A 12,631-nucleotide genomic window follows, 5' to 3' on the forward strand; every position below is an offset into this window, starting at 1 on the left:
TTAAGCAAAATGTGTCTTATCTTCTGTAGCAGGCAAAGATACTGCTGCAGTAAGTGGATGAAATCCCTGTTTGTTAGATTTCAGATGCCCTGTGTTTCCGCCCCACAAGATGAGTCACCGCCATACCATACGAGCAGTATTAATAGAAGTAGTATATAGGCCCTCTTCTGCTATCATGCCTGGCTTCTGCTCAAGTGAAAACGTTCGTGCTCCTGCCTCCTGAGAGGACTGAGGCAATCAACTAAAGAGGGAGAGAATCCCCTTCTGAATCACAAGACCTTTCAAGTATTTCAGCGCGTTCATCAATGGATGAAACATTTTCTGAAAAACTAATACACATTCGAGAGACAACAAATTCTGCTTCCTGTTCCTACACACCATGAGACTGAAATGACCTGCCATGCTGCAAACCAGGCACAATGAGAGATTTTGCCCTTGCAACACACTGATCAGTATACCTACTGTACAGTTCATATCAATGGCTTCACCCTGAAAGTTTTTACTGTTTTACATTTTTTTTTATTCAGTTCTGAATTGACCAGTATTTTTGTTGTGCCCTCCCAATTTTGAAGCAGATGGCCGGGGGTTTTTTCGACCCACGGTTTGAAACCCTGTAAGCTGCACCAAGGGGAGAACGGGGAACCGTGGGCTGACTCCTCCAACCTGCCTGCCTTCAAGATGCTAGTTTTGTTTCACACTTCACAGGCAACACGGTCTAGTACTGGAAGTTCAGCACTGATTGGAGGAGAGGTACTGGACGTCCCTCACCACCAGCACCGCCAAACTGCAAGAGCCCAGGAGACAGCAGGGGGCGTTGTGATGCCGAGAGCTGAGGGGGCTCTGACTGAATAAGCCCACCCTAGCCTGTGTAGCACTGTGCCCTTCCACTCAGGGGATCCCAGCTGCAGTCAGCTGCTGACATGGCCCAGTCTCATGGCCCAGTTTCACCTTTCAGCCAGACAGCCGGAGTGCACAAATTAACATAATCAATCAAACTACCACCTGCAAAATGATAACGGACAACCGCTCTAAATATGAACAAAGAAACCGACAAGAAGAAAAAAAAATAATTACACTAAGAAATTAACAGGTTCTTTTTTTGCCTCGCATTATAAGGAACTAAATATGTGGGCTGCTCTGCTTCTGTCTTTTTATTGCCTTGCAGAAAACACGTCTTTTAATGAACTGGAAACTTTTCTTCTTAATTATAGCACTCACCATCAAAGCTAAAATGCACAAATTCTTAGAAGAAGCTTTACATCTGGTACAGGAAATGCCACCTAAGCTTGCTTCGAAATGATGCAAATAGAAGTAAGAGGGTTAAGTGTGACTTTGTGGTTGAAAATCGCCCCACAATAGACTGGTGCTAAATCCAGGGACTGAGACGAGCTACGCTTGACTCATTACAGCTGAAAATAACTCCTAAAAGTATACATAAATCCCCGAGCCACACACTGCTATCCCTGCTTTGTTACAAGATTACTTTTCAAACTATTTTTAGTTTCACATCTATGCATTTGGAAATCCATTACAAACCGCAGCACGGTTTTACAAGATAACAGTTATACAAGATCAGAGCTTGCCACTATTTTATATTTAATGACAGAAGTGAACTCCTTAAATCAAGATACTAGAAATATTTCATTTTAAATACACATGATGTAATCCCCAGTTCATAATAGCAACCCACATTCTCACTTTGAAAACTCACACAGATGAATTGCCAATTTTTATAAACGGTACTGCAGCCAGGCTTGAGTAAATATTTCTTACCCCATTACTTGCAGAAACTCTGAAATGCAGACGTACATTAATGTGCGTATTTTCCGTGAAAAACATTTTATTCACTTTCAATAATTTTAAATACTTGCCCGTTTTTAGTTTTGTTGTGAAAATATGGACATGAGTGGCCAAATGTAAATTAGTACTGTCTCCAGTATGAATCAGGGTTTGGCTCATAAACTAGTGGACACATCCTAACTGTAACTGTACATACATTACATTAGAACATCCAAAAATAATATTAATGTACCCATTATATTATACCAAATGCAATCTGCACTGCTACCTGTTTTCTACCTGACAGGTTACGATATTAAAATATTCCTTCCTTTAAAATGTATTTCAGGCATTGAAACACATCACGCATTTAGAAGTATATATAAATTTTATTTTCGAAATTGACAATTTCATAGAAGCATGATGCGCCTGTTCCTCAATAATAATTTATGTAACTTTTATACCATAGCCCTTACTCTATTGAGATCATTCCCATATCTGGCTTAGTACGCTAGCCCTACATCTTTTATGCGTTTGAAGACAGGAATGCTGAAATAATCAATAGTCTTCAGCGAATTGGGTCAGACAGCAAGAGCTACTGTCCTCATTAACGCCAGCCTCCACAGGAAAAGTTAAAAGAATGGCAGAGTAAAATGACAAGGCCTCGCATAGACACATTGGAAACAAGGCACGTAAATCCTGCATTAGACCTGTCCAATGTGAGGTGAAGCACCTCTTAAAAAAAAACACCTTTGAGCTTGCACACCTGTAGAATCTTTCTACAGTAAAAAAGCAGCACAGGTCGCCCAACCCAGAAATGGCACTTGACACATCGGATTTCATTTAATAATTTCATAATCCTAGTTGAGTGCTGCTCGCAAAAAAGTTCTTCATTAAAGTAAATAACCATAGTTTTTATTAATGCTACGTAGTGTAGAAACAACAGCTTACTATTACAAAATCGGTAAGAACTCATCTGTCGTGTGAGTACAGAAATGTTTATTCTGTGGCTTGATGGTTTCTCGTCAGGTGTGATGCTCTTGCGGATTCAGAAGTCTTAAGTCAAAATCTTACAGCTGATACAGTGCATCCGAACTCTGCTAATGCACAGTACTGCAGGTGTAGCGCTCTTCATGTACAAAAAGGTTTTCCACCACACACACACAAAAAAAAATCCCTTATGATGCAACTGTGTCAGAGGAGCAAGCAGAAAAGGGGAAGAAGTATCTTCAAACAAACCTCTTTTGGTTTGGCTACTTACATGTTTCCTCTGTGTGCTTGACACCGCAGAGATGCTGTCTGCAAGTCTCGACTCCCTGGTAAGGTGTCACCAGATAGCCCAGCTGCAGCTTCTAATCACCCTCTGAAACCTTCAATGACAAGCTTCACTTCCTGTTTCCTCCCCTGCCAGCTTTTTTTTCTCCTTTTTTTTTCCAGGACAGCCTGTGTTACACTCTCTCAGATCAACACAACAGAGTGCCAACAGGCCGGGCCTTGGTACTGACAAATCAGGAGTTTTTTTTTCTTCCATTGTGCATATTCACACCACTTTATCCACACACAATTAGAAAACAGCTCTAACTAAGATTCTAAGATGTCAACTCCACTCACTGAACCATTTGTAATAAGGTACTAGGCAAACTATACAGTACTTATTGCACAGGCCCAGGATTATAATCAATCTGTATTTAATAGTTGTGCTTTAATAATAATAAAAGTGCAGTCACATAAACCCATTTTAATGATGTCCCTTTACTGTTTAATCACAATTCATAAAGAAACTAAGCAACTTCAAATTGTATCTTGTGCTAAAATTCAAATCATCTGTTAATTCATGAATGTAATGATCAAATTAATCTATTAAGGTTAATAAACAACTGTATAGCGCCTTGCAAACGTATTCCGACCTTTGCTCCAGTCTCACAGTCTGCATTAAAGCTTGCAGTCATGACACGTTAAAGTGGCAATTAATATTTTTGTGCAGAGAAAGTACTCCACACATTCAAAGCAAAAAGCAAAGAGTAAATAGAAGTAAACAGATAATACGAAAGGAAAATGGAGAAATAATGATTAAAAAAGTATTCCAATCCTCTGCTAACCTAATTTTATTTATTTATACAATTTTATTGTAAATAAGTGCATCTTACACTCAGCCTTATCTCTGCTGTCAAGCATGGTTGTGTCAGTCTTATGTTAAATTTCTGCTTTTCATCAGCAGGAACTGGGAAGACTGTCAAGACTGATGGGAACATAGATGGAGCAAAGTACTGGCAAATGTTAGGGGAAAACTTGCTTCAGACTTAAACCTGGGACAAAACTTCACTTTTCACCAGGACAATGATCCAAAGCACAAGGCCAATGCAACACTGGAGTTGCTTACAAACAAGAAAGCGAATGTCTTTGAGTAACACAAAGACCTGATTGGAGTCCTATTGAGAAACTGTGGAACTGCTGTCCATAACTGACCACCAAGCGAGAGCAAACCTGCTGAGATGAATGGGCAAATGTTGCACCAATCCAGTGTACAAAGTTTTACCTAAAAGACATGTGGCTGTAGTTGCTACCACTGATGCTTCCACCATTATTGAGCTCACAGATCTGAGTGCTTATTAAATCACCACATTCATTTTTTTTCTCTTTATTTTTATTCTGTCATTTATTGTAATTGAGCTCACCCTTAGAAGTGTTCAGGTTTGAACTATCACAAACTTCACAGATTTGTAGGGCATTGTAGTTACATTTTCGCCTTCCACCTTTAACTTAGCAATCTTTAATATGTCTTTAAAGAGTTCAATAGCTCGTTACTGTGCCTTGAAACCAAATAATCTTTTAAATCATAAGGCTTGGAAAGAAAACATTGACAAGTGATGTCATGAAATAAGTAAAAAAGCATCCAGGGAGTAATGATGACAGCCTTTTCATTTTCAGATTCAGAAAGGCATGAAATAAAACCGATTTGAACGGGGTCAAGCCGCTTGGAACTGTATCAGATTTTTTTTTCTACCACAACTAAGGTTAGTTTGAATCACAGAAGAAAGTGGGAGCTGACTGAGTTTGGAAATCTGGAATATGTTGAGCATGTATTGTTAAGCCAATTACAAGAGATGCAAAAGAATAAGGCTAATTGAAGCTACACAAATAACTGCACTCAACACTGAAGAAAGTCGTACTCTTTAATAAAAACAGTGGGATTTATTTAGTTAGTAATGATTGCAAAATGTTTACCCTAAGCAAGATTACTTTGGATGCAAGCATACTTAGCCACTTAGTTGGACAGAAGTTTAGCTTTTGAAACTCAAATTGCTAAATTACAAGTTAAAAGATAAATATAGACTTGGCTTCCTCTATTGCACAGCTCTTGTTTTTTGTGTTTCATTACGAATGCCCTAGTGTTTTTGTCTATAAAATAGCCTCCAAAATGTTGTTTAGAAAACTTTATGCGTTATATAATTCTGCCGTAGGATTTGTTATACAACAGGCTTTCCGTATCTCAGTAAACTCCCCATTCCAACAGATTTCAGATTTTATGCACAGCAGACTGAGTCCCTGTTTCAGTTTTACAGAAGTTTAATTCTGAAAACCCATTATCTAATTATCTAACTACCCAGTTACAAAATAGTCCGTTCAAGACTTTCTGAGGTTAAGATGCTCTCGTGGCATGATCAGAAAGCCATGAATTTCTGTTTAAAAACATCAGAACATGATGTGTCATATCAAGATGTAAGACTTACAAGAATATATTTAGCTTTCTTTTCACGTCTAAGTACACAGATGCGCTTACAATACACATGTGTGGGAAAGAACTCCAAGTACAGACAAAATCAACAGTGTTGTGCAGGATTTGTACAACCTGTACAAATACAGGTTCAAAGCAAACAACAGCAGACACAGACCCATATAATTAACAGGCCATTATCAAAAGGGTTTCCAAGAAAAAGCACTGTGACGACAGCATTGTTTCCACCATACAAGGTATGACAAACAGTGAAAGTACGCTTGGGGACTTTGGTGTCCTGCACACACACAATTCGGGTTTCTTTACAGCTACGTGTAATGCCGTCACAACACTATAGGCCTCCACCTTAAACAAATCAAGAAATGACTTAAAAGAGAGGCTTGGGCCTCAGTTTATGATCCAGATTAGTAATGCACTTGTACTTGCATGTGCATGTTGGAGAAAATAAAATAGCAAACAGAAAGAACTTTGAAAAAAGCTATTAAAGATCTTTTAAAGGAGAACAAAAGGGAGAAAATAATACTTCGATGGACAGTTATACAAGTTTTCACAACACTACAGTAGCAAAAGGACTGTTAATATTTGAATGCAGTACATAAAAGAATGCTAACACTGAACTTGTTAAAAACATTTTGTGAATGCTACTGGAGAATGCATGAATACCTTTCACATTATTCTGAGTAAGACCTGAACAGAACCTCTTCTGTTACCAGCAGGCCTTCTGTCCTTGTGATAATGTGACCACACGGTGATTATCTGAGGCGTCTTTTTCAAAAGTTTTGATTGGACCTAAAACAATTCACAAACAATATACTGTAAAAAAAATAAAATAATCGACGAATTCAATTTGACTCACCACGTCTGGGAAACCAGGCCTGATATTTGGAAAACTTTCTTTGGATTTTCCGCGTTTCCTTCCTGTGTAAATAAAAAAAAATATCAGGATGAAATCACTATTTAACACTTTCCTGCTTTTGGAACACTACAAATAAACAACAAAGGATACTTATAATATTCAAATATTTGACACCTTCTTATTATTTCACATAATGATACTAAATCCATTCCCTTCCAATGAGGTACTAAAGCACCTCAAGCCTTTATAAATCCAGCCCATACACTGTACCTCTGGGAAGTCCATTCCCAGGCTATTGTTAAAGTAGCATTGAATTATAACAAATAACCTTGACTCCTAGCTTGTGGCTATAATCTTATCAGGCAGCTAGAAACTAAAGACTTGTCTTAAGTGAATCATTAATGTATTCTGCTGACTCTCCCTGTATCTCAGAAGTGGTGTGGAAACCACAGTATGCAAACTAAAGGTCAAGGGTTATCACAGAACAGGCATTAACACACACACCTATCAAGGTAAAAAGGATTAACTGCTCTGACTTTTCTAGATGTGCTTTTAAGGACCAATATCAATAATTTCCTCTTTTACAGGAGCATTGTCTGCTGCTCTTATTTTATGAATTATTTTGGTTCAAAGGATTTTCCACACCAGATGAAAAATGATTAAAACATTTGTATGTTTGCAATTTAAACTCTATGACAGTTACTACAACTGACTTAATTGTTTTGTTTTGTTTTGTTTTACTTTTGGATTGTAACATGTTTAAGCAGGGTGACAGTTGTCTGGGAATATTCCTCTTTTTGTGATACTGGGTCTTTCAAGCTGAATACTAATATAAACATATATGTTCTAGACATATTCTTGTCAAGTAAATGACAAGAAAGATTACTCTAATGAGCTTACCTTGATGTTTTTTTTACATTGATACCATAGTTATATCTTACTGATGTTATGGTTTCTTATAGTACCAACATGTACACCTTGCTTTACAACTGACTGAATGCAATAGAAACACACTTTTTAATTCTTGAAGTAATGAAAACACAAAGCAAGATGAACTACTTAGCTTCACCATGTTTAGCCTCATTTTCTCGTTCTGAGCTCTCATTATGGTATTAGCTTTAAAGGGTTCAAACACATCCACAAATTCAATTTTTAAACTGTGGTAACCAAAATGGAAAACAGTATAAATGCGTAAGACTATATCATTAAAACAAAATGACTGAATATACCTGAACATATTTTAAAAGTTATAAAAAAATGAAAGAAAAATATAAAATTTGTCTAAATTCAGTGGTATCTTGAAACATTCTGGGCCAGAGACAACTCATGTAGGAGTTACTTTTAATCCATGTTGAATACATTCACTCTAGTTGATCTGAGTTCTCTTACTGACTTTCCAGTCTGGGTCATCCCAGAAGCATTCTATAGGAGTCCAGCCAGGACCCAAAGCAAAGCCTAGACTGTTTTTTAGTGTGTGAGGGGGCAGTTGGTTCAGACAAGATGGCCGCTCTTGTCTGAACTACCATCCTCAGGAGGCTGTGTGGAAAATCTTGTCACCTTCAGTTCCCTGTCCAGCTGTTGGAAGACAATTTGCCGGATGATGATTTCTCAACGACTTAAGACTTGGGACCAGTTATAGGTACAGTAACCAACTGTCCAGCTGATCCAATTAAGCAATAAAGAGCTCATCAGCTCATCAGGCACAATTAAAACCAGAGGACTCAGTGACGCTCCATGACCATCGGAGATCGGTCCAAAACCTGAGAACCCTCACTTGCACTGCCACCTCTACACAACAAACCGACACAAGTTAGGGTCAAAGTTTTCTACAGACTGCCAGTCATTCATTAGCTGCAAACAGTGCCTAGCAGGCCTCATCATTGCAGAGCACACACTCATTAATATAAGGATAATGAGGGCTTAAAACTATTTTTAAAAGTAAAAATGAACCACTTTTCCTGTAAACACATTTTTGGTTTTCCATACTCTAATTAAAACGAGTTTTTATTCAGGTTTTGATCTTTTCGGGTCATTTGATGTCCTTCAAACTTATTTTGGATGCAACTAAAAAAAGATCATTAGTGCTGGGGGAAAAAGTCCAGATATTCAAAGCAACATCTTCTCAGATGCATCCAAACACGAAATGAAATGTCATTATTTGTCAGAATTTGCAGTTGACGGCGCGTAACTCAAGGTTGGACTGTATTTTTGTTCAAACAAGCCTTGCTGGAATGATTTACTCCTGACAACATGGGAAAGAGGTGGCATGGTAGCTAAACAAGAAATATGCAAATAAGTACAATTTTCTTGAGCAAACCTCCAAGACAAAACAGGTTAGGTCACTCAATTTCATTTTCATATCTTGCCTCATTTCATTTATCACTCTTTTCTTTCTGTTTTCCCCTAGTTTATGTAAAACACTCACAGATAAATAATAATAATAATAATAATTGCTTACACTTATATAGCACTTTTCTGGACACTCCACTCAAAGCGCTTTACAGGTAATGGGGATCCCCTGCACCACCACCAGTGTGCAGCCCCATCTGGATGATGCGACGGCAGCCATAGTGCGCCAGAATGCTCACCACACATCAGCTCTCAGTGGGGAGGAGAGCAGAGTGATGAAGCCAATTTGCAGAGGGAGATTATTAGGAGGCCATGATTGGTAAGGGCCAATGGGAAACTTGGCCAGGATGTCGGGGTTACACCCCTACTCTTTAAGAGAAACGCCCTGGGATTTTTAATGACCACAGAGAGTCAGGACCTCGGTTTTACGTCTCATCAGAAGGACGGCGCCTGTTTAAAGTCGATACAAATACTTCACCACATCATTTAATCTCCAAAATCTGTTACAACCTTATGGAATTTTAAACCCGGGCAGCAAAAAAGATCTCCCCTCATCTTGTTGAAAAATAAATAGGACACAGGCATACAAATTGAGAAATGTAAAAAATGTGAAAATATTTTTTTAAAAAGCACTTGCAGTATGGCATGATTTTGTGTTCACTTAAGAAGCATAACACTTTGCAAAAGCCATCATACCCAGATATAATGCCAGGTGTTATTCTTACCTTTAAGGGACACAGTGATAATTAATTTTGACTGTTTTAACACACTTTTTATTTAACAATAACCTTCCACTGAAACAAAATTTGAACTTACACATACCAGGGATACAGAACTGTTTCTTCACAAAACTGTACTCCTGGGGTTTTGCCAAACAACTGTCATGCAACATGGCAAAACAAATTACTTAAAACTAAATTAGCATGATAAGACAATACATAATTGGCTAATAACAGACTTTGATCCTAGCTAATCAAGGGGTCACGCCAGTACAGCAGCAGCTTCTCACACAGAAAGTCTGCTGTTTTACCCCCTGCTGTTATTCCTGGGTTAATTGTGGAAATTGTATTGAAAAGAAAAAAACCCCACATAAGGAGTTTTCTATTTACCAAAGGCAAGAAACACTGGATTCACAACTGAATGAGGCACTAAGCTAGAAATAAAGTGAGACCAATATCAGCACTTGGTGCAAATACCACTTCCAGTGATTCTGTAAATCACTCTGTTGAAGCGTTAATACAGCATCTGAAAAGTGGAGCTGAAAAGACGATGTAAACAGGGTATTCATACAGTACAGAGAGGTGAGCAATACAGCAAAAAATGCTGCTTACCACATGCTCTGGCCAACACAGCAAATTACAAGAGCTACTGCTATACAGTATGAATTACAAAGGTAGAGGCAAAAATTAAGGTTTAGCATCATAATTAATGTGAAAAATAGGGAGAAAATCACATTTCAAGTTTACTTGTGCAATCATACTTACGATATCACGCCTATTTTTGGAAAAAAAAATAGCTATATTACTGCGCGATTGTGGACATTTATGGCAAGAAGCATTGTTTTAAAGCTTCTGTCTCTCCACCCAATAATAATGCTGCTCAATAATGTAGAAAAACACACGTGAATTTGAAACCAGGGAGCTAATCAAGCCCTAGTCCTCTTCCCTCCTTTTTTTGTTTTCCTGTGTTTTGTCAGGCAACATTTCTTTTTCAGCCTCGTTAACTTCTTTCACGTCTCCTTAGCATTGCCGAGCAATCCTGCAGCTTACCCCCAATTTACCAGGAAGCATTTTCACATGGATCTTGTTAAAGTCACCTAGGAACCATGCCAAAAGCTGTTACAGCTATGTTGATATGACTGCGGCATGCCAGTTACAAGAGGTAGAGTGAGGCTTTTAAATGGCATATTTTGAATACACCATTCAACACCTAAGATGGCATTTCTGTTCTAAGGAGACATGCGCTGTCATTAAACATTCCCAAAGAAAAATAAGATACAATGTGCCCAGGCTCATAGGCTGGGGGAAAAACCCTGAAAAGAAGTATATTTAGCACAGAAGAGGGGATTGAAAGACAGGAATTTCTCATACAAAGCTAAAGAAAGACCATGGCAACTTGCAGGACTCCCAGTTGAAAAGACCAGTATGGGGGTTCCCCCTTACACTAATGAAATTAATTAGAATCTGATTACAGGCAGTTACTCTTCACAGCAGTTGGCTTGGCTGAGTGTCCTACGGTTACTTTAGTGCACTGATTCAAAGAAGACTTTCCCGTGCAATGTAAGAGACAGGGGTGGCACAGTGGCACAGTAGTTACTGCAGCACTGCTGCCTTGCGGTGCTGGGGTCCTGGGATCAATTTCTGGGGTGCTGTCTGTGTGGAGTTTCATGGTCTCGCCGTGTTCGTGCTTTAATCCTCTGGGTGCTCTGATCTCCTTCCACAGTCCAAAGACATTCCGTTAGGTGAAGTGGCTTCTGGGAAAACTGGCCCTGGTGTGAGTGTGTGTGTGTGTTTGCCCTGTGATGGAGTGGCGTCCCACCCAGGGCGTGTCCTGCCCTGTGCCTGTTGCTTCCTGGGATAGGCTCCAACTCCCCCGTGACCTTGAATGGGGTGAAACGGATAGAAAATGGATGGCTAGAGGTAAGAAATAACGTGCTCCTAACATTAGGTTCCTTTAAGTAACTAAAAACAACCTACATAGTGCTGAAGTGCATTTTTCATTTACAGCATGGATGCCTTCGGATTTACAGATGACATAAAGCACTTATGAATGACGGACTTTTTTAGTTTATTTTGTGTCGAAATGAAAACCCTGGTGTTCTTACATGTTCAAATTTACCTGTTCTTATAGCTTTGAGACTCCTCAAGAGACAACTTTCCTCTACCAAACGTTTCTTCGTGTTTAGCATTCGCTGGTTCACTTACGCCTACAGTACATGGATGATACTGAGAACTTCTGTCCATTTAAAAAAAATCGCCAAGGCTAACCTATGAAGTCACCTCATCTCAATCCCACTGATAAAGTCTAGACGGTCTTGATAATTCTTTTAGCAGACCAGCAATACCTTCCTGAAACCATTCTACAACTAGTCAATATCCTGAAAAAAATTTGGAAAATATTCCCCCAAGCAGTCAGCTGTTCCAGAACGTGGAACATATTTCACTCCGGCTGGGCTTCAGCAGTTATGGGTGACTGCATATACAGTATAGTACTGTTCAATATGGGCTGAGTTCCATGTTCCTGGTGTGCTAATGTTTTTCATCTCTTGTCTCTCTGTTGCATCTGAAATCAGTTGAAGTGATCAAAATCGTTTCCCCCAGTAAACAGATTACATACTCACAAACACATGTATGAGCACATAGTATAAACAGCAGTTTAAGCCAGTTAGTATCTCACATGGATTGTCCCTAAGGATTCAGGAGAAAAACCGGATGTGTCAGTTTGAAGCCTGGTTGTTTTCACAGAGTTGTATATTCAACAACACAGTATATTCCTCTTGTGATGTAACACTCTGGTCATGTAACAGTACCACAGCTAGTACCCTGACAAAAACAAGAGCACTTCCAGAACATCAGTGCTATAAAATTAGATTAAATGGTGTAATTGTTTCACAACCATAATGTGTACAAATGCTAACTTTTCATTTGATCTTGTCATTCGTATGTCCACTGAAAATTTGTAGGCTGTAACACACTGATATTTCAAGGAAAAAAAACTAAATGTGAACCATAGTACAGTATGTGAAGTGATTTCAGAAAAAACCCTTACCCACATCTACCAGTATTCCCCCATTTATATACAACTTGGAGTGTCTCAACTGGCTGATGGCATTATGACAGGACCAGCAGATTCAAAAACCTACCTTTTTGGTTGGGCCTCTACGATAAGTCTATGGGTTACATTTAAAAATC

At 38.7% G+C, this 12,631-nt stretch overlaps 1 protein-coding gene across 3 annotated transcripts in view; it reads right to left on the minus strand.

Moving 5' to 3' along the window:
* nek6 (NIMA-related kinase 6) overlaps positions 1–12,631 on the minus strand; it is a 115,980-nt gene that overhangs the window by 76,232 nt on the left and 27,117 nt on the right. For 2 of the 3 annotated variants that reach the window (XM_069183305.1, XM_006640703.3), the window contains exon 1: positions 3,041–3,138. In XM_069183305.1, coding sequence (XP_069039406.1) covers positions 3,041–3,042 — 2 coding nt within the window. In that variant the 5' untranslated portion in view covers positions 3,043–3,138. Of the gene's footprint in view, positions 1–3,040; positions 3,139–6,371; positions 6,434–12,631 lie in introns of those variants that run through there. The other variant, XM_015367064.2, reaches the window with a different exon arrangement.

Source organism: Lepisosteus oculatus, chromosome 24 (assembly GCF_040954835.1).
Source record: "Lepisosteus oculatus isolate fLepOcu1 chromosome 24, fLepOcu1.hap2, whole genome shotgun sequence".
Lineage (NCBI taxonomy): Eukaryota > Metazoa > Chordata > Actinopteri > Semionotiformes > Lepisosteidae > Lepisosteus > Lepisosteus oculatus.